The 19,575-nt window shown below is 58.3% G+C and overlaps 9 protein-coding genes across 9 annotated transcripts; 5 read left to right on the forward strand and 4 right to left on the reverse strand.

Moving 5' to 3' along the window:
* Positions 1-641: 641 nt before the first annotated feature.
* Positions 642-2,369, reverse strand: VTJ04DRAFT_9035 (uncharacterized protein; the record flags this gene model as incomplete). Its single annotated transcript, XM_069367538.1, has 8 exons — positions 642-1,073; positions 1,128-1,345; positions 1,399-1,763; positions 1,817-1,920; positions 1,979-2,054; positions 2,104-2,130; positions 2,189-2,301; positions 2,364-2,369. 8 exons carry the CDS (start codon positions 2,367-2,369, stop codon positions 642-644), a joined length of 1,341 nt encoding a protein of 446 aa, XP_069215856.1.
* A 587-nt stretch (positions 2,370-2,956) lies between these two features.
* VTJ04DRAFT_9036 (uncharacterized protein) lies at positions 2,957-4,291 on the forward strand (the record flags this gene model as incomplete). The annotated part of the gene is made up of 2 exons (XM_069367539.1): positions 2,957-3,221; positions 3,285-4,291. The coding sequence occupies 2 exons, from the start codon at positions 2,957-2,959 to the stop codon at positions 4,289-4,291; spliced, it is 1,272 nt and encodes a 423-aa protein (XP_069215857.1).
* Positions 4,292-4,797: 506 nt separating this feature from the next.
* VTJ04DRAFT_9037 (uncharacterized protein) lies at positions 4,798-9,825 on the reverse strand (the record flags this gene model as incomplete). Its single annotated transcript, XM_069367540.1, has 1 exon — positions 4,798-9,825. One exon carries the CDS (start codon positions 9,823-9,825, stop codon positions 4,798-4,800), a length of 5,028 nt encoding a protein of 1,675 aa, XP_069215858.1.
* An 865-nt stretch (positions 9,826-10,690) lies between these two features.
* On the forward strand, positions 10,691-11,563 carry VTJ04DRAFT_9038 (uncharacterized protein; the record flags this gene model as incomplete). Its single annotated transcript, XM_069367541.1, has 1 exon — positions 10,691-11,563. The coding sequence occupies one exon, from the start codon at positions 10,691-10,693 to the stop codon at positions 11,561-11,563; it is 873 nt and encodes a 290-aa protein (XP_069215859.1).
* A 478-nt stretch (positions 11,564-12,041) lies between these two features.
* VTJ04DRAFT_9039 (uncharacterized protein) lies at positions 12,042-13,728 on the reverse strand (the record flags this gene model as incomplete). Its single annotated transcript, XM_069367542.1, has 2 exons — positions 12,042-13,253; positions 13,318-13,728. 2 exons carry the CDS (start codon positions 13,726-13,728, stop codon positions 12,042-12,044), a joined length of 1,623 nt encoding a protein of 540 aa, XP_069215860.1.
* Positions 13,729-14,534: 806 nt separating this feature from the next.
* VTJ04DRAFT_9040 (uncharacterized protein) lies at positions 14,535-15,263 on the forward strand (the record flags this gene model as incomplete). The annotated part of the gene is made up of 3 exons (XM_069367544.1): positions 14,535-14,706; positions 14,779-14,847; positions 14,947-15,263. 3 exons carry the CDS (start codon positions 14,535-14,537, stop codon positions 15,261-15,263), a joined length of 558 nt encoding a protein of 185 aa, XP_069215861.1.
* Positions 15,264-15,381: 118 nt separating this feature from the next.
* On the reverse strand, positions 15,382-15,672 carry VTJ04DRAFT_9041 (uncharacterized protein; the record flags this gene model as incomplete). Its single annotated transcript, XM_069367545.1, has 1 exon — positions 15,382-15,672. One exon carries the CDS (start codon positions 15,670-15,672, stop codon positions 15,382-15,384), a length of 291 nt encoding a protein of 96 aa, XP_069215862.1.
* An 870-nt stretch (positions 15,673-16,542) lies between these two features.
* Positions 16,543-17,662, forward strand: VTJ04DRAFT_9042 (uncharacterized protein; the record flags this gene model as incomplete). The annotated part of the gene is made up of 4 exons (XM_069367546.1): positions 16,543-16,562; positions 16,879-17,045; positions 17,105-17,332; positions 17,421-17,662. 4 exons carry the CDS (start codon positions 16,543-16,545, stop codon positions 17,660-17,662), a joined length of 657 nt encoding a protein of 218 aa, XP_069215863.1.
* A 546-nt stretch (positions 17,663-18,208) lies between these two features.
* Positions 18,209-19,229, forward strand: VTJ04DRAFT_9043 (uncharacterized protein; the record flags this gene model as incomplete). The annotated part of the gene is made up of 4 exons (XM_069367547.1): positions 18,209-18,367; positions 18,539-18,850; positions 18,963-19,055; positions 19,116-19,229. 4 exons carry the CDS (start codon positions 18,209-18,211, stop codon positions 19,227-19,229), a joined length of 678 nt encoding a protein of 225 aa, XP_069215864.1.
* Positions 19,230-19,575: the final 346 nt, after the last annotated feature.

Below are 19,575 nucleotides of genomic sequence, written 5' to 3' on the forward strand. Positions count from 1 at the left end.
ACAAAACCAAGGATATTATCAAAACATCTATGCCCTGAGCTGAGCTTATTCCGTATTACATCTTCGAGGCCAAACAGTTTCAGATCTGCTGGAACACCGCAGCCGATCAGGCTTTCGTAGACACTCAGCTCCAAACATCAGCCACCGCGCTTTTCTCCTCACTGCATGATGTTAAAGAAACAGACCTAAACATCATATGAATCCTCTGCCCAACCAAGACGACGCCATAGCCGCACCAATTGTCCATCATCAGGGCTAGCAAACCAACACAGCCAACCACCGGCCCGTTTCTCCGGCTGAGGCAAAACGCTAGGTACCACAGATCCCATGTTCCCCGAATGGCAGGTCCCGTTTATTCCCCAATCAGGCCGTCAATCTCAAACAATTCTCTTTTGGGTCAATAGTAGTACCTCAACAACGCCAGTCGCGGATGGTATCTGGATCCCCATTTGAATGTGCAACAGACACACGGCGCGGACGAGAAAACGAAAAAGATACTAAACCAGGCCGCACATTAGGTCCCAAAGTTCCAACTCCCCAACGCCGTCCCATGCAGAAGAGAGTATTTCCGCCGAACCCACTCGGCCTGATATCTTCACAATATGTATAGCAGTAGACACACAACCCAACCGAGACCACCTCTACTGCTGCTTGGCCAAAATAACCTTCTCCCTCTCGCTCTTGCGCTTCTCGAACTTCTTGACTGAGTGCTTGCGCTCGTTCTCCTCGCGGCGCTTGATGGCCGCCAGCTCCTCGCGCTTGATCTCGCTCGCCTTCTTGACCACCTTGGGCAGGTGGCGGTGGCGGCGGATGCGCCGAATCTCGGGCATGTGGCCGTACCGGTCGAGCAGCGCGTTGTTGTACTCGAGCGCCTGCCGCTGCCGGGCCGACTTGACGCCGCTGCGCTCCGACGCATTGGCCCGCCACAGCCGCACGTTGCCGTCGTCGCTGCCGCTGAGGATGTACTTGGCGTCCATGGTCCACATGGTCCGGAACACGCGCTGCATGCGCTTGGTGTGGTAGATGTCGCGCGAGTGGCCTTGGTCACGCCGCCAGACGCGGATGGTGCGGTCCTGTTCTTTGTTAGCGATATGTCCTTGACAGTCTTGACTTCTCGTGAAACTCACATATGACCCGCTGACCAACTCCTCGCCGGTTGGCGAGAACTCGACGTCCATGGCGGCGGCGACGTGGCCCTTGAGAATGTTTTGGGCCCGGTCAAAGTTCCTGGCATCAAAGATGTAAATGTTGTGGTCTTCTGACGCCACAGCCAGGTTCATGGCCTCCATGGGATTGAAGACAACGCGGTTGCAGGCAAACTGAAGAACAGTTTTGATGACGGGTACTATTTCAAAAGTCAGTTCAGGCACGTCACAGCCTCGACCCGAAGAAACTCACAATTGGTCCGCAAGTCGAAAAGGATGATGGAGCGGTCGGTAGCAACGGAGGCAACAACGGACGTCTCAACCTGGTTGAAGCAGACATCGGTGATGGTATCGGTAAAGCTGGGCCACTGTATTGTCTGGGCGGCAGTGCTCTGCGCAAGGTCCCAGACGCGAATGCAGCCAGCACCCGACGAGGCGGCAAACACGCTGCCTGTCCTGTGGACAGAAAGGGAGGTGTAGGGGCCGCCCTCCTGCCAGGTGGCCAGTGGGGTGGTATCACTCGGTGTGTTGTAGGGATCCCAGAGCTTGATGCCGTCGGTGGCGCACGAGAGCAGCTTCTTGTCGTTGGTGAATGTCAAGCCTTTAACAATATTGTTACTGGGAAGGTCAGCAACATGCGGGTTGGCGAACAGGACGGGCTTGTCACGTACTGGGCTGCTGTTCGCCAAGTCTCCTCGTCGCGGGCTGTGAGATCCCAGACTTTGACCACGCCATCGCCAGACCCTGAGGCTACCGAGTTGAGAGAGTTCTTGTCCTGCGGGGAGTCAGCATTGTCAACCATGGCTGGAGATTCAGCTTCACTACAAACACACCTTGCACATGCTATAGATGCCTTGGACGTGGCCATTTCCTAATTGCCCTAGGAAGGGCTTGGCGAACATGCGCTCCCTGCTCGGTCAGAATGGTGATGGTTGCCATGAAGGTCAGGTAGTCTCACAATTTGACGGCATTGAGTGCTCGTTGGCTGTCTCATTGTCAGCACGACTTGTCTCCCAGCATTGTGACAGTCCGGGCCCACGTACTATTCCCGAGCGCGCTCGAATGGATGGACTTCAGGGGCGAGGTTTCTGGGGGCACGCTGGACGCTGGCGCCCGGAGCCTGCGTGGCCGAGATACTCCGGCTGAGAGCTTTGATCTAGAGAGTGTTAGTCGGGGATAGGCAAGGCGTTGGTTGAGAGGCATCGGGGGGGATCATGCCTTCATGACTGGGCAATCGATGTATCACAGCTGGGTCAAGAATCGAGGAACGTAAACTGAGTAGGGAATTGTGGGTGACGGAGGAGGGAAAGGGTCCAGGGTTGGCAGATGGCAAATGGCCGATGGAGCAGGCACGCGGTATGTTGATGTTGGATGCGCCTGCGCTCTGCGAGCTGCAAGGCGTTGCCAGTAAATTTTGGCGGGGTGTCGCGGCAGAATCTCTGACCGCTTTGCTGATCCAGCCACATTGGACCCACACAGCCACAGACAAGGCCGGACGTCAAGCCACGAAGGGCCTTGGCCTTGACCGTAGGTCTTGGCATCATTACGTCGCGTGCGGCTACCTGGCGGGCTGCAGGGGTTGGGCAAGGCGGCGGGCGCTGACTTGAGCTGCAGCTGCAACAACCACCAACAACTGGACCATCGCCAACCCTCACCAACCAAACAAACATCACAACCCCGCCACCAACTTCCATAAAAGAAGGAGAAAAATAAATACAGCACAGGATATTGCAATTGTGCCCTCCTCCCACCCAGAAACCCCCCATCTCCGAACCAAACCTCCAACCACCGTCCAGCCTCATACCCCCACAATGTCACAAGTCGACTCGGAGAGGGTGCTCGAGGCGCAAAAGCTGGCCAAGTCGGACCCGCGCAAGGCCGAGGAAATATACACCGACATCATTTCCAAGACCCCGTCCATCACATCCGAAGCCGCCATCCGGGAATACGAACAGGCCCTGGTTGCCCTGGGCGAGCTGTACCGCGACCAGAGGAACACAGATGCCCTCGCCGCCCTGGTCACCAAGAGCAGGACAGTCCTGTCCTCCTTCGCAAAGGCAAAGACGGCCAAGCTGAGTGCGTTGCCCAATACTTCCACCAGTGTCAAGAGATGACATCTGTCTGACATAACACTTTCAGTCCGCCAACTCCTCGACCTCTTCGAGACCATCCCCAACTCCCTCGACATCCAGATCGCCGTCACCAAGTCCTGCATAGAATGGGCCACCTCGGAGCGCCGGAGCTTCCTCCGCCAAAACCTCGAGACCCGCCTCGTCACCCTCTACATGGCCAAGCAATCCTACTATGACGCCCTGACCCTGATCAACGGCCTGCTGCGCGAGCTCAAGCGCATGGACGACAAGCTGGTCCTCGTCGAGGTGCAGCTCCTCGAATCCCGCGTCTACCACGCCCTGGGCAACATCGCCAAGGCCCGCGCCGCCCTGACCAGCGCCCGTACCTCTGCCGCCTCCGTCTACACCCCTCCTCTGCTCCAGGCCAACCTCGACATGCAGTCCGGCATGCTGCACGCCGAGGACAAGGACTTCCAGACCGCCTTCAGCTACTTCATCGAGGCGCTCGACGGCTACCACACGCAGGACGAGCCCGCCCGCGCCCAGGCCGCCCTGCAGTACATGCTGCTGTGCAAAATCATGCTCAACCTCGCCGACGACGTCAACCAGCTCATGACGTCCAAGCAGGCCCTGAAATACGCGGGGCCCTCGCTCGAGGCCATGAAGGCCATCGCCCGCGCCCACTCGAACCGCTCCCTCGAGGAGTACGAGCGCGCCCTCGCCACGTACAAGTACGAGCTGGGCAGCGACGCCTTCATCCGCAACCACCTGCGCCGCCTGTACGACGCCATGCTGGAGCAGAACCTGATCAAGGTCATCGAGCCCTTCAGCCGCGTCGAGATCGACCACATTGCGCGCATGGTCGGGCTGGACACGCAGCAGGTGGAGCGCAAGTTGTCGCAGATGATCCTCGACAAGGTCATCATTGGCGTGTTGGACCAGGGGGCTGGGTGTTTGATTATTTACGACGAGACGCAGCGCGACGAGGCGTACGATGCGGCCTTGGCGACGATCGAGAAGCTGAGCAATGTGGTGGATTTGCTTTATGCGAACCAGGCGTCGCTGTTGGAGTGATGGTAGCAGAGAGAAGTAGATACACGGCTGGCTGGCTGGGTGGTTTCGCGGTAAGATAGCCATGAAGAACACGCTCAGATAGCCGGTGGCGAGGAAATAAACCTACTCAAACTCTACGGAGTACACCAAATGCTGGTATCAAACTGGTTTGTCTCTGTGTCTTGTGATTTTCACCCAACGCCGGCCAGTGGAAAATAAACATCCCTGGTATAGACATGACCTTTCCGTCTCGTCATCCTCCTAGTCCTTGTTCCAATATGTACTCTTCCAAGTGATGACGATGACCCAATCGCTGTCCCCTCCACGCCATCATATATACCCGTACAACTTAAGATATCCCATATTCAAACACATCCTCCTTCCCTATGCATAGAAAACAACCAGTGAGACCGAACAACCTACTCCAAACACACGCCATCTGTGTCCCATCTCAACATATTCTCCTCACCTCCCTTCCACATCCAAACAAAAGAAAAACAAAGAAAGCCAAGAGAACGAAGGCTCACTCACGGGAGCTGGCCCTGGTCCCTAACAAGAGGCACCAACCCCAACCTCCTCCTCTCCCCGCCAACCAACAAGGCAAACACCCGCCTCGCAATCTCCCTCCCACCCCATGCCACCTCACCATACTCATACCCATCCCCGTCACCCTCCTCATCAACCCCGATCTCGGCATAGTACCCCAACTCCCTCAAAAACCCCTCAATAACCTCCACATGCCACCCCTCCAACACCATCCTCTCCCCCTGCCCCACCACCTCTTTCCCCACCAGCCCCGCCTCACGACCTACACCATTAGGACGCGTTTGTTGTTTATTCCGAAACGGAGACAGCTGGTACAGCTCCCCCGGGGGCAGCGGTCCGCGCGCCAGCTCGAGGCGGAACGAGGCCGGGCCGCGCCGGCGCGCGAGGAGCAGCTCGTCGAGGCGCAGCCAGTGGGCGCGCGTCCAGCGGTGCGGGGAGAGGGGTTGGTGCGCGGTTTTGGGGGGTTTTTGCTTGTGCGAGGGCGCCGTGCGGCGGGAGAGGAAGAGGGAGGAGGTGGTGGTGTCGGCGAGGGAGGAATGGGAGGTGTCCATGATAGAGGAGAAAGAGGTGTTGTTGGCAACAGCGGCGGAGGCATGGGAGGGTTGTGTCAGGCGGCGGGGTTGAGGTTGGGGTTGGGGTTGGGGTTGCTGGGGTGGGAGGGTGTGAGAGTGTGTGCCGATGCTGGTGTTGGAGGAGATGTTGCTGCTGTTGGTGGTATTGCTGGCGGTTCGGAAAGAGGAGGAGGTGGTGGTGGAGCTGGATTTGGATCTCGGCCGGGAGGGTGATGGTGATACCGGAGACGAGAGACGTGGTGAAGGGGAAGGGGATTGGATCGGGGAGGACATATGCCTCTCCTCTTCCTCCTCCTGCTCCTCCAACTCCTCCTCCGTCTGGTAATGTCGGATACCATCCCGATCATCACCGCCACTCATTTGCCGTTCCCTCCCAGCATCCACCGCCTCCCTCCCCCTCTCCACAGACGAAAACCCACTCCCAACAAACTCCACCACCCGTCCTGGAGTCTTCGGCTTCAGCGGCGACCTCAAACACGACTTGGCCGGCGACGCGGTGCGATCGGGGAGCGGTTTAAGCCTCCTCGGCGGGGTCGTCATTCCCGTCTCCTCAACCTCTTCCTCCTCTTCTTCCTCATCATCCCTGTATTCGTCCTCCCTCTCCTCAGAACTGTCGCGGTGATGGCGACGCACAGGCGAGAACACTTCCTTGGGAGGTTGCGGCAGCTGTTGTTTGGCAAGGGACAAGGCTTTGGAGAAGAAAGCCGTGATTTGGCTATTTCCGAACAGTGATGCCGCCCCAGTTGCGGCAGAGGCAGAAGCCTTTGGGGGGCTGGGCTGGAGGAGGGTGTTTTCATCGGTGCGTTTGCGCGGTGTGAAGTTGAGCTTTTGAGGAATGTGAGGTGGGGAGTGGGTGAGGTCATGTTCTTCCTCCTCCTCCTGCTGGTGCTGGTTCAGGCTCTCCCATGACGAGGCTCGTCCCGTGATGATACCCGACCGCTGAGCGGTGATTTGGTTCCCGGGCGCCGGGCGCAGGACAGGGACCTCGGGCGATGGAGACCGCGAGATGTCCGACTCCGCATCCGCCTCAGCGACCGGACTGCGCTGCTCATTGTCCTTATGGATGGGAGCAAAGAGATCCGCGCTCCTCTTCCGACCACCAATTTCAAGCCTCTTCTGCGGTACAGACGGCAGCGCTTGCTGCTGTTGCTGCTGCTGCTGCCTCTCGGCCCGCTCTTCCAGATACTGCGAAAACAATCCAGTCGACGCTGTCGTCGTCGTCGGACGAAGGGCCTGAACCCTTGTCATCCTAGCCGGCGCAGGCCTCGATTGTGCGCCACCAGGGACCGGCGGCGCCGTCAGATCCGGAAGCGTAGCCGGGGACGAGAAGAATGCGGCCAGATCCTTCTTTTGCGCCGACTGGGGAGCAGGATCAGCAGCAGCAGCAGCAGCGGACTTCGCCGCGGCCGGTGAGGAAGTCTTGTCGCGCCTTTGTGAGAGCAGACTGAACTCTTCGTCTTCGATGGTGATGTGGCTCTGGTTGAAGCGGAGGGGCTTGCGGAGGGGACGGACGCGAATTGCTGACGCGGCAGTGGTTCGGTTTTCCTCTTGTCCTGTGATGTGACCTTTGGAGGAAGGTTCCCCCAACCCATCGCGAGATGCAACGTCCCGGCTGCCGCGTCTCCAAGGACTCGGCTTGGTTAGTCGGGCAGACGACGCGGCTGGCTCTGGCTCCGTCGTAGGAGGCGCGTGCCGGGATGTGTACGGGGTAGGCCGCTGCGCCTCGATGGCCCAGATATCCAGGTCATCATCATCGTCTTCCTCTTGCTGCTGTTCCTCTTCATGCATATCTCCTTGAGCGTGTGATTCTGATTGAGCAAACCCATCCGACGGCCGAGCAGCTTGCGGAGACATGCCGGAAGCCATCCACATGTCTTCCTCTTCATCAACCCTTGCCTGATCATCGTGAGAGGCACCCTGACCTTCTTCATGCCCAAACTCCTGCGCCATTTTCGGGGGGCTACTCTCAGCCTGCCAGTTCATCGCATCCTCCTGATGCTGGCCGCGCGCGCTCCCCGCGGTCCTGCGGTCCCAACTCTGCCTCCTTGGGCCAGTAAACAAAGTATTCCTCGCCGATCCCTCACCCCTCTCTTCTCCCGGGTCCGGACCAAAGGGATCATCCATCCCCTCCGTTCTCGAAACGACCGACACGCGTCCTGGGGACAGGGACTGCGCGCTCTTGACAATAAAATCTTTAACCTGAGCGAGCGGAGCAAGCCATGACCTCGACGGAGATTGTGCCAAGGCGTTGGAGCGCGACTGAGCAGGGGAGTGATTGACGCGATGCTCCGGAACGGCAGGCAGTTGGGCAGGCGACTGGCTGTTCTTGGGCACAGAGCTGCCGCGGAACGGGCTGCCCAGGACGCTTTCTCTTCCCGGAGGAGACGGCGGGTCGGAGGTGACAAGCTGGAGGGCGCGGCCTGCGCGGACGATGGGGGAGAGCGACGGTCGAGGTTGGGATTCGGGTACGGGGAGGTGGACAGTGGCGGTTGGGGGCTCGCGAGCTCTGGCGTTGGCGGGCGGAAACGCGGATAGCTGTTGATCGGCGGGCGTCTCGGTCGAGTTCTGCCTGATATGTCGTTTCGCGACGTCGGGAACGATGGGGTGTTGGTTTTCGATGAGCGGCGAGGATGATGGCTGGACGTCGGTCTCGTGTGCAGTGTGTCCTTGCGGCTCGAACTCGGGCTCCGGGGGTACCTCATCCTGCTCGGCATGATCCTGCTCGGGATGATCGTGCTCGGATGGGATCGGAGAGGGCGTCTCATCAGGAGTCAATAGCCTATTCGTCTCAGGTTGGGGGTTGGAGTGGTTCACTCTTGATGGCCGCTCAATGGACGGCTGAATATGTGATTCGGGCTCTTGAGCCTGGGAGAGCTGACGAGGCGGATGCGGAGTAGCGGCAGCAAGTATGGATGAAGGGATGGAAGAGAAAGAGTCTTCGTAAGCGCTGGCGTCCCGCTGTTCGTCTTGGACTGGGGGATGGGGCTCCTGCTCGCGGTTTGGTTGCTGTGGTTGTTTTTGTTGTTGTTGTTGTTGTAGACTCTTCTGAGCAAGCTGTCGTGCCAGGGGTTGAGGGGCTGTCTTGCGCGGGCTTCTCCGAGGGCTCTGGCGTGCAGGTTTCGGTGAAGATGGTAGGAGGCGTGGGGGCTTGGACCTGCTATCATCGGAGACTTGAGAAGTGGCGGTGGCTCGTTCGGGTTCGACTCTCCTGTCATTGCGTTCCGTTCCTGAATGCTGTTGTTCTGACAAGGCGTTCTGGCTCCTCCTAAGCGACTCCAGAGCGCCATTGATAATCAAACTTGTTTCCTCACCAAGCTCCTCCTCGTGATGAGCTGGAACCATAACGCTCGAGTTGGGCTGCATTGAGGGCAAAGAACCGAGGGAGATCATGGTAAACTCCTCGGCCATGACCGTGTCCTCGTACCCTTCGCCGGCGCGATCGCTGGAGAGATCCCCGGCATCGCTGTAGTCGTCGCCGCCTCCTGGGCCCATATCCGGCCAGTCGTACGACTCGGGCTCGGGATCGCGTCTCGGTGATGATTGTGCTTCCGGCGCGGGTGGTTGGTTCCGAGAGGGCAGGGCAGGGGTAGGCTGGTCTATGATGGTTGAGAGCCAAATGTCGTCCTCCTCGGTGGCGCCTCCAGGCCCAGTGTGGCTCTTCATTGCCTGCTCTGCCGCGTCGTCCTGGTCCATGGTCTTTTTCCTTGGCCGGCCGCGTTTCCGCGGCTGGCTGGGCGGCACGTCCTCCTTGACTGGGGAGCTCGCCTTCCGCTTTGTGGTCCGGGATTGGGCACGGGGCCGAGGAGTGGTTTCAAGACCCATGTCGGACTCTGGCACATCTTTCATCGGAGACGATGACGGGATATTGGCCGTGCTTGTACGGCGCTTGGCTGGCGTGCCAGGCCTCTTGCGACGCGTCGTGGCGGGAGTACCGGATTTCCGTGGACGCCCCTTAGGCTTGGGAGTGGCACCGAGAGGACGCGACGCGGCGTCATCCTCGTCGTCGCTCAGGCCGCGCAGAGGTACGGTAGTGGTGGTGACAGCGGTAGTGCGACGCGGAGTCAATCGACGGTGCTTCGGGGTGGGCGACTGGAACAGACGGCGGGTGGTGCTGCGAGGGGCGGAGCGGGGATCGGACTCAGCCTCGACAGTAACGAGCAGGCGCTGAGGTGCGTCCTCGTCACCGACATCGAGCTCGAAGGTCTGGCGGCGCGGAGTGGGAGCAAGAGGGGTGCGCGAGACGGAGGAGGGGTTGTACGAGGTGCGGACAGACTGGGCGGTGGCGGCGGCGGCGGTGCGAGCAGTAATGAGACGTTCGGCGGCGGGGGTGAGCTTCTTGATGGTTGAGGGCGGCATCATGGGCGGAGAGAGAACGGGATCAATTAACGGATCCGGGGACGAGCCCAGGTCCAGGGTGATGGTGCGCTCTTCCTCCATCGCCAGGCCGCGCAGGTGTCGATGCGTGGTGGCGTGGGCGGATGCATGCCAGCAATTTCAGCAAATTGTCGATGAATTGTCGCGACGTGAGCGTGTCCGTGTCTGGCCGTGTCGTTTTTGCGGTCCAAAGACGCAAATGCACGGTGAGCCTTGTTTACATGATGCCTCTTTGGGTCTGGTGCAACGGCAATGCGAGCCAATCATGACCCAGGGAATCACAGTGCCACGTGCCGCCTCGCCGGTGGCCGCTGTGGGGCTAGCGGCCGACCTCAGTGGGGCCGTCAAGTCGATGCTCTCTTTCCGCGGCCTTCGTCCAAGAGGGCAACTCTTGTTGGTGTAAGTCAAAATCCGACGTCATTCAACAGAGTCCGGAGGTGACATGCAGTCGACTCAGGACTGCGGAGTTACGGTGCAAATGCCCCCGAATACTCCGTCCTCCACTACGGAGTACCGCATCATTAATAATGCCATTGTCCCTTCATGATTCGTGAACGACTGCTCCGTACGCCCTAAGTTACAGCAACCTACGGCGTAGAGTCTCTTGCGCCCTGCACAAGACCGATTGCGCCGAATTGCGCAACCGCTCATCCTCGGCAGTGGCCAGCATCTAGCCCGCCATAACCTCCAGGTACTTCCACTGGCATCTTCGGTCTAAACATTGTGGAAGCTGCTTTGAAATCATGGAGCAGTTGCCCAGATATTTAAAGCCCAGAACACTTCAAGACGTATTTCCTCAGTCCAGGTCCAACAAGCTCCAACTCATCTCTCCCAACCTGCTATACATCGTCTCTGAATCCCCCAAACATCGTGTCCCATCCCCTGAGCATACTCACCTACCTCCCTGCCTAAGGTACCTAGCTTCACAATGGCCATCACCGAGCCCCTCCCACCCTCCGGCGACGTCCTCGCCACCCTCAACTTCTACTCCCCACCCCCGGACGGCTCCGCACCCTACAACATCGCCGGCGACGTTCCCCCCGGCGTGACCCCGCGCAACTACTCCTCCGACCCGCAGTCCGTTCTGATCCACGACATCCGCGGCCGCGAAGGCACCTTCACCCTCGACCACGACGCCTTCCAAATCCTCGCCTCCCAACCCTCCACCCTCTCCTCCGACCCAAGCAACTTCACCTCGGACGAGTCCATCATCCAACACTACTACCCCGAAATCGAGCGTCTCCTCCTCTCCACCGTCCCCGGCGCCAGCAAAGTAATAATCTTCGACCACACCATCCGGCGTCCCGACCCCTCCTCCCCTCGCCAGCCCGTCACGCGGGTGCACATCGACCAAACCGCGTCCGTCGCAATCCAGCGCGTGCGCCGGCACGCCCCCTCCCCGGCCGAGGCCGAGGAGCTGCTCAAGCTCCGCTACCGCATCATCAACGTCTGGCGCCCGCTCGGCCCGCACCCCGTCGAATCCCACCCGCTCGCCTTCTGCAGCTCCGCGTCGCTCCGCGACGAGGACGTGATCCCCGTCGAGCATCGCTACCTCAGCACGGGCTACGTAGGGCAGACGGCGGCCATCAAGTACCATCCAGGGCAGAAATGGTACTATCTCAGTGGGATGCAGGATACCGAGCGGATCCTGCTCGAGTGTTTCGACAGTGAGGCATTGAAGGAGGGGAGTAAGGTGAAGGGCGGGAGGGTAGCACACAGTGCGTTTGAGGATCCGAGAACGAGGGAGGGGGCGAGGGGAAGGGAGAGCATCGAGGTTAGGGCGTTGGTTTTTGGCCCTTGAGTGGCTGAATTATACAGGTACAGGAGTTAGATTGGTTACGTGTGGTTTTTTGGATGTTTCCAATGTTTGGATGGGAGGGACTGGATAGCTGAGAGACGACCGTATGAACAAGGACAGTATATTGTATCGAATATAAGAGACATAGTAGGTAGGAAACAGGACCTGAAGTCGGGTATTATAACCACATCGTTCCCTAGCCAGCATGGCCCAACAGCAACCATCCCATCCACTTCCACACACATCGCCTGCCAACCCAGTTCATCAAAGGCATAGTAATGATCCATTATCCATCCATCCGTCCATCCACATGCTGGATATACACCATGCATAGATAAAAATGCAAACAAAAACAAAAACCAAATAAGTCCATAAGAACGCCAACCAACTCCTTTCCAGCAATCCATACGCGTATGTGCCAACTGACAAGACCAAATACCCCTCTCACACATCAACACATCAACACATCAACACCCCAACATCAGCCACCCCTCCCACCCCTTCCACCCTTCCTACTGCTAGTCCTACTCATCGGCACCCCGCCCAACGCACCACCCTTGACAGGCGACGGGTTCGGCGTCCCCGTCGTTCCCGGCTTGGGCGTCGACGCGCGGTCCGCCATGACGGGCTCCACCACGTCCGAGAGCACCGGCAACCCGAGCGCCTTGCGGACCTGGTTCTCGCTGGGCCTTTCACCCTGGAGGTACGCCACAAACCTGCGGTCCTGGGCGGGCATGGACGCCGCTTCGAGCAGCTTCCTGCTTCCGTTCTCGACCGAAAAGTTGGACCCGACGCCGTGCAGCTCCTCGTACTGCTTGAGCGCCTGCATCACCATGAGATCGCCCTGCGCGTCCTCGGGGTTGAGCGTCGAGGGGACGTTGTACTCCATCTTGTTGCCCTTGAAGTACGTCGACGGGAACGAGGGCGGCAACTTGGGGTCCGCCGCCATCATGCGGTCAAAGTTGCCCTGGAAGTCAAAGTTGGCGAGCATCTCGAGACCCATGAGCTTGTCGTCAACAAAGTTGTTGCCACCGCGCCCGCTACGCGTGGCGTGCGACACGTTGCGCTCCATGGCGGGTGCTTGGTGCGGCACGTCCGATTCGTCGTCTCGGTCGCCGCCGTCCTCGCCGTTGCTGGGTGACTTGATGGGCCGGCCGTTTTCGTCCATCTTGGGCTTGTGCGTGAGGATGTACTTGCGCGCGGCCAGCGTGGCTGCCATGGACGCCATGCTCAGCTCTTTGTCGGTGAAGAGCTTGTCAATGCTGTAGACGGCGCCCGTCGCCTTGCGCGATGCCAGCCTATCCGTCTGCCAGAGCGCCGTCGTGGCCCCGCCGTCCAGCGCCCGCCGCTGTGGCGCCGGCGATCCGTCGTCGTCGTTGGCATTGCGCTTGCGCTTCTTGTCAAAGGTCATGTCTTCGAACTCGCGGCGTTGTCGCGTCGCGCGCTTGCCATGTGCGCCGCCGGGGCTTGCCGGGTTAGTGATGCTGAATTGGTTCGGGTGGAGCAGGAGGGCTGAAGCATCCGAGATCTCAAGCGCTTCTTTTTCCTTGTTCAGCCGAGCCTTCTTGCTCATAATGACATTGATCAGGCGCTCCCGCAGTGTTTGCGAGAGGGCTTTGTATTCACGGTTCGCCGTTTCGACTTTGAACGCATGGGTAGTGAGGTACTCGGATGTCTTTTTCTCGTAGTCGAACTGCGCGATGACGCCAAGTCAGCCATTGTCTCCTTCAAAGCATGGGGGTGACGGAGAAACCAACCTTGTATTTTGTCAAGGCATAGTCACGCTGCTCCATGAGATCCTGGACCTTCTCCATCCACTTGGAGAACCTAGGCCCAGCCCGATCGAGCAGAGTCTGCGGGCCGTGCTCAGGGTCGTCGCCATTGAGTTGGTTCAGACGCTGCTGGTCCGCCTCGAAATTGTCAAGAGGCCGATCCACATAGGGATCGACCCTCATGACAAGAGTAGTATCAATCTGGATCTTGTGTAGTTGGTCGCGGAATGCCTGGTCCCGGTCCTTGCCGAGCTTGTCCGAGAGCGAAGCCAGGCGGTCGGCGAGCATTTGTCGGCGCTTGTCGCGCTTCGACTGGGCCGGCGGCGGGGAGCCGTTGAGCCGGCGGTCGGGCCGGTGGGCAAAGGCGTCTGTCATGGCTGCTTCTGCTGTCGCCATGGTGTATCGTGTTCGGGACGGGGAGGAGAAGAGGTAGGAGCGTCGTGAAAAGGGTGGATGCCAGGAAACCAGGAGATGAAGGGTTTGTTGGATAGAAGGCTGCTTTGGTCTGCGTGGTCGAGGACGAGTGCGTAGGAATAAAAACAAAAATCAAACAGGTCGGAGGTGTCTCGTGACGTCAAAATGAGCGTTGCCCATGCATTGTGGTCGGAGTTTGTGTGTCAGTGCGTCTGAAGACAATGGGGCAGGCATTGAATGAATAGGTAGAGAGGGCTGGAATCCAGAGAATGGGACGGGCAAAAGAAGGCGGAAGGCCGACTGACAATCGGATCCAATCTGGTCCAAACTCGGCGTCAGCCAAGCCCAGCTGAGGCTGGTGCATCCGTTCTCGTCAGGTCTGTGGCTGGTGCTCTCAATTTTTCTTGGCCAATCTGGGCTGCCAACGCCAAGGGTTTGTGGATCTTGGCGGGGCTTCCCTGCCGTGCAGCCCCACAGTGGGGTTCTTCGCGTCAACCCACTCTCCCTCAGCAGGCGTTGGAGGCAGCTTCAGGGCATCGGCATCATCCATTTTGGGTATTGGAATTCCTCTGTTGCTTCAAGAACAAACAAACAACGCTTCTTCCAACGCACTGAAGTTTCTCTGCCTCACCCAATCATCTTATTTTTCTTCCGAAATGCAAGCATAGACAACGACCTTGAAGTTCACGCCCCTCAAGCATTTCTCAGCCATCCCACTCTTCTCACCTTCCCTCGATGCTTATAGACTGGGTGAGACTTGATCGAAATCTTATGATACGTTGCCCGTGATGGAGAACCTCAGCATCAACGACCCTGCCCCTCCTCCGGGTGCCATGCCGCCTCACCCTGCTGGTCCTGGAGGAATCCCTCCCGTTCTCGGCCGGCCTCCTCCGCCACAGCAGCAACAGCTGCCCGCCCAGATGTTTACGACAGCCGCTCAGCTACTAGATCTTACTGATAGTGAGTACCCCTGCCGACTGGGAGAGCCATGAAACCTGTCGGGGTCAAGCAGCACTAACACCCTGTTCCCAGAAAAGCTCATGGTTGCGCTGCGCGACGGCCGCAAGCTCGTGGGAATCCTGCGAAGCTGGGATCAGTTCGGTATGGGCTTGCCACGCTGGAGAGCATCCTGAAGAAGCGGACCGTGCGAAAGTGTGAAGTCCTTGCGTTAACCATTTGTGTCTTTTTCATCATGTCCAGCGAACCTGGTCCTCCAATCCACCAAGGAGCGCATCTTCGTACCGCCGGGGACCGTGCCCAACCAGCCACGCGGGCTCTACGCCGATGTCGACCGCGGATTGTTCGTCGTGCGCGGCGAGAACGTGCTGCTTCTTGGAGAAATCGACCTCGACAAGGAGGACGACCCGCCTGCCGGCTACGACCTCGCTGACATCGCCGTGGTGAAGAAGCTGGCGGAGCAGCGAAAGGTCCAGGACAAGGCGAGGGAGAAGAAGAAGGTGAAGCTGCTCGCTAAGGAGGGTTTTGACAGCGAGAACCTGGGCGAGATTCTGTTTTGAGCCATGATCAGGACACGGGGTTGCGGTGAGTTTGGGATGGGAAGGAAACGACACGATGCATGATGAGGAAGCAATGCCGTTTGGGAGCAGAATATTGTGAAATGCTCGCCACTCGGCTTCACAGCACAAGGGTCACCGAGCCTCCGTTGGGAGGTGCGGATGATAACCAGTCAGGAGCAAAATCCAAAATTTCGAGTTTGATGGCGTCGAATCCGTTGCAGTTATTGCTGAGAATGTCGTCGATTTCCTGCTCCTCTAACTGGCGAGAGAGATACAAAGACGCGAACTCGAGATTTATCCGCCACGACCAAACAAGCACAAACCACGCTTTCAGAGCCGGCGTGAGGCTCTTGACATGAGTATTCTCCCGCAGCCAGTTGGCGCGGCCGGTCTGGGCTGGGTTTGCCATACTTCGATGTGCCGACAAGTCCCAGAATGATTGTCTACGCTACTGCTGCTGATGTATGATCCGGGATCCGCGGTCTATACATTGCAACCAGGAATGATTATTTCTAGGGACCAGCGCTGTTGAAGATACCTCACGTTGCATGTCTTTGATCTTGGGAGATTGAAGGATTCAGGATCAGGAGGGATGGCGGAGGGCGTCCAGGAGGCCCCGCTAGGTCAGGGGCTTTTACCACTCATCAGATATACGGTATGTCTGGGTCCGTGGGTTCGGCCTTTATCGTAGACTGGAGTGAATACCTAAGTCCCAAACGGTTTAATAACCCATGTGCAAAATTTGGGTTTTCAACGGAGTTTATTGATCCTGAACAGCCAGTTTTGTCGTTGCCCTGTGTTGATCATCAGGGGCCGGCCGACAGGTTCCAGCCCCGCTGCGGGTGGCGCCGAGAGCGCTTGTTTGGCGGGATGTTGTGCTTGGTTGCCCAAACCAACGGTGGACTGCCCCTGTAAACAGACCTTCCTCTCATTCTTGTATTGTTGACTTCCAGATTCGATTGCCTCAACTTTCTGCAAGACGACAGCTTGGGCCATTTCACGTCAACAAATTGAGTCCCTAGACCGACTACACTCCAGCATCTTGAATAGCCACAGCATTGGCACCTTTAGCGTTCAGTTGCATCGGTGCGCATCTCCCGTCCCCCGCAAGCCCCCAACCAGGAACCAAACAGTGGAGTCGGCGCGGCTCTGGCGCCGGCGTCCCCGGCGCCTGGACCCGAGCTTGGTTGGAACCTGACAGCCCCGCTAACGCAGCGTCGCAATGCAGGTCAGCAAGCATCATTTCGAACGATAAACAATCGCCCCCTCGATGCTCGACATGAGCTCCTTTCTGACCGTGTGAGTTGCGTCTTTGACTTGAACCCGACCCGGACTTGACCTCCTGCCGCCAAACTCCCATCCGTACCCGATATCCCTTCGTCAGGGTTCCGTCACGGTCGCTGCCGACGAACGAATTATCATACACCATGGCAACGGAGAGAGTGTAGCGTCCCCAATCTCCCCTCCCATCTCTATCTAGATATACCCTCCCACCATACACCCTGGAGAATCAAGGTCTCGGCGCTCGCCCGCATTTCCGATGCGCGAGTGAATGCGACGCGGACATGTTCCTGAAGAAAAGAAGGACCCGGTGCACTGACTTGTCTTGACGCAGCAGCAACAACAACCGCAAGAGCTTCCGGCCCCGCGCACCCGGCAAAGGTGGCGCTACGAGCTACCAGCTTCGCCAGTATGCGGAGGCCACACTCGGCGGGGGCAGCCTGCGTAAGGTGGTGAAACTGCCCGAGGGCGAGGATGAGAACGAGTGGTTGGCCGTCAACAGTATGTGGGCTACAAGGGATAGAGATGTTGGTGGATAGAGGGCTGACCGAGTCCTGAAGTGGTCGACTTTTACAACCAGATCAACCTCCTCTACGGCGCCATCACCGAGTTTTGCTCTCCGCAATCCTGCCCCGAGATGAAGGCGACGGACGAGTTCGAGTACCTCTGGCAGGACAACGAGAACTACAAGAAGCCGACCAAGATGCCCGCGCCGGCGTACATCGAGCAGCTGATGACGTGGGTGCAGAGCAACATTGACAACGAGGCGGTGCTGCCCAGCCGGATTGGTACGATGATGCCCTCCAATCTCGACTTACCAACCTGCTCTCAACCACCAGAGAGAAATTGAGCTAACTGCCTCTCCCCAACCCCCAGGCGTACCGTTCCCGAAATCCTTCCCGGCCCTCGTGCGACAGATTTTCAAACGCATGTACCGCGTCTACGCGCACATCTACTGCCACCACTATCCCGTGATCCGCGAGCTGGGCCTCGAGCCTCACCTCAACACCAGCTTCAAGCAATACGTGCTCTTCATTGATGAGCACAATCTTGCGAGCGGCAAGGATTATTGGGGCCCGCTGGGCGATTTGGTGGATAGCATGCTGCGGAGCGACTAAGGGCAGGTGTGGGCAGTCAGGCACATCCCAGGTGATGCGAGATTGGGGATTAGTATTTGGGGCTTGTTGATGTTTTGTTTGTGTTGCGGTTGGGCTGGCATGCGGTCCCGGCGTTAAGGGTATTGTTTCTGGGTGATGTTTTTGGCAGGGACACAGAGGGCGGCATGCGGGATCATGGCGGCTTGGCTGTGGTAGTTCTGTTCTGTTCTGTTCTGTTCTGTTCTGTTCTGGATTGTATGCCAGGTAATTGTTTGCTTCCTGTAGGGATACCGAGAATTGTTGTCGAATTTTCACCAGGACCGACCTGCTGATGTGTTGATGTGGATGCAAGAGGGACCTATTGATGCCAAGAGACGGTGCCCACCATCCCGATCTCTCCCGGAGCTTTTCGCTGTGTTCCCTCTGCCAATTGGTGCCTCAGGCAACCACGAAATTGCCGAGCGGCGCCAAACCTCGACTTTCTCAAAACTGCAACGGCCAAAGCTCCGACTCGCTCCACGGCATCTCGAGTTGACCAAGCCCACAACACTCGCTGAAGCTGCAAACATGTTCTCGCGCCAGGCACTGCTGCGCTCTGCGCGGGCGGCCGCTCCCCAGCGCCCCCTTCTCACCCAGGTCCGGACCTTCGCTGCCCCCGCCGCCGACCAGAAGGTCAAGCCTCCCGTCTCCCTCTTCGGCCTCGACGGCACCTACGCCACGGCTCTGGTACGCCTCTCCCCCGCAAACACCGGCATGCCCAATTGGTGGTGGTTGTTTTCTGGGTATCAAAAGGAGGATCTATCTTGGGGGGATTGAGTCAATTGGGGGTCTTGTCATGTTTCCTCAAGACATAGACTAACCTGCGCCATTTTGCCCTGCTGGCCCCGGGACATCTAGTACACGGCCGCGGTCAAGACGTCGTCGCTCGAGCCCACGGCCAAGGGCCTCGCCGCCCTCGGCAACCTGCTGGAGAAGGACGCCAAGCTGGTCTCGATCCTGCAGACCCCGACTCTCTCGCCTGCCGACAAGAGCGCCATCGTCGCCGAGCTGCACAAGAGCTCGGGCGCCTCGGTCGACACGGTCAAGAACTTCCTGGCCACCCTCGCCGAGAACAACCGCCTCAACCTGCTTCCGGGTGTCTGTGCCAAGTTTGCCGAGCTCATGAGCGCCGCGAGGGGAGAGGTTGAGTTGATTGTTACCAGTGCTCAGGTAGGGTTTACTGGTGCCTGGGGTTTGAGGGGAAGGAATAGAGATGGGTGGATAGGGGGATTTTGTGATGGAGAGATTGATGAACATGGAGCTGACGATGTCGTCTACACAGCCCCTGGACAACAAGACCCTCAACCGCCTCGAGAGCGCCGTCGCAAAGTCGCCCTACGTCGGTTCCGGCAAGAAGCTCAAGGTCAAGAACCAGGTACGTTTAACTTCCTCCCTTTCTCCTACCTATGTCCAAGATACTAACTCTCTCTCTCAGGTCAACCCCGACATTGTTGGCGGCCTCATCGTCGAGGTCGGCGACAGGACAATCGACCTCAGCGTCTCTTCCAAGCTGGCCAAGTTGAACAAGCTGCTCACCGACGCCCTGTAAACTAAACAAATGTTTTATCTATTTATTCCTTCTCTCAGTAGTGGCAATGGGACTACCGCGTTGAGCCGGGAGAGGCGGAGTGCTTGCCATGTTATGCAGCATCAACCAACATGGCGTTAGGGAGGGGTGAATGAAGTGATCCGTCACGAAAAAAACAACTCAGTTGCGCCGCAGTTGGGAGAGGATCTGATCTGGATGGATCTGTCCTCCATGGTGTGTGTGTAAAGGAAATAGAGACGTCTTTAGTACCATGTGTCTCTTTTTCTGGTTCTGCTGACTTGCCCTGGTCCAAGTTGATCCATGCTGCCAGCTTGGCTTGAATTTGCCCCCCTTTGCCCCAAGCAAA

This window comes from Mycothermus thermophilus (assembly GCF_041956435.1).
Source record: "Mycothermus thermophilus strain CBS 625.91 unplaced genomic scaffold VTJ04scaffold_6, whole genome shotgun sequence".
NCBI classification, from domain to species: domain Eukaryota; kingdom Fungi; phylum Ascomycota; class Sordariomycetes; order Sordariales; family Chaetomiaceae; genus Mycothermus; species Mycothermus thermophilus.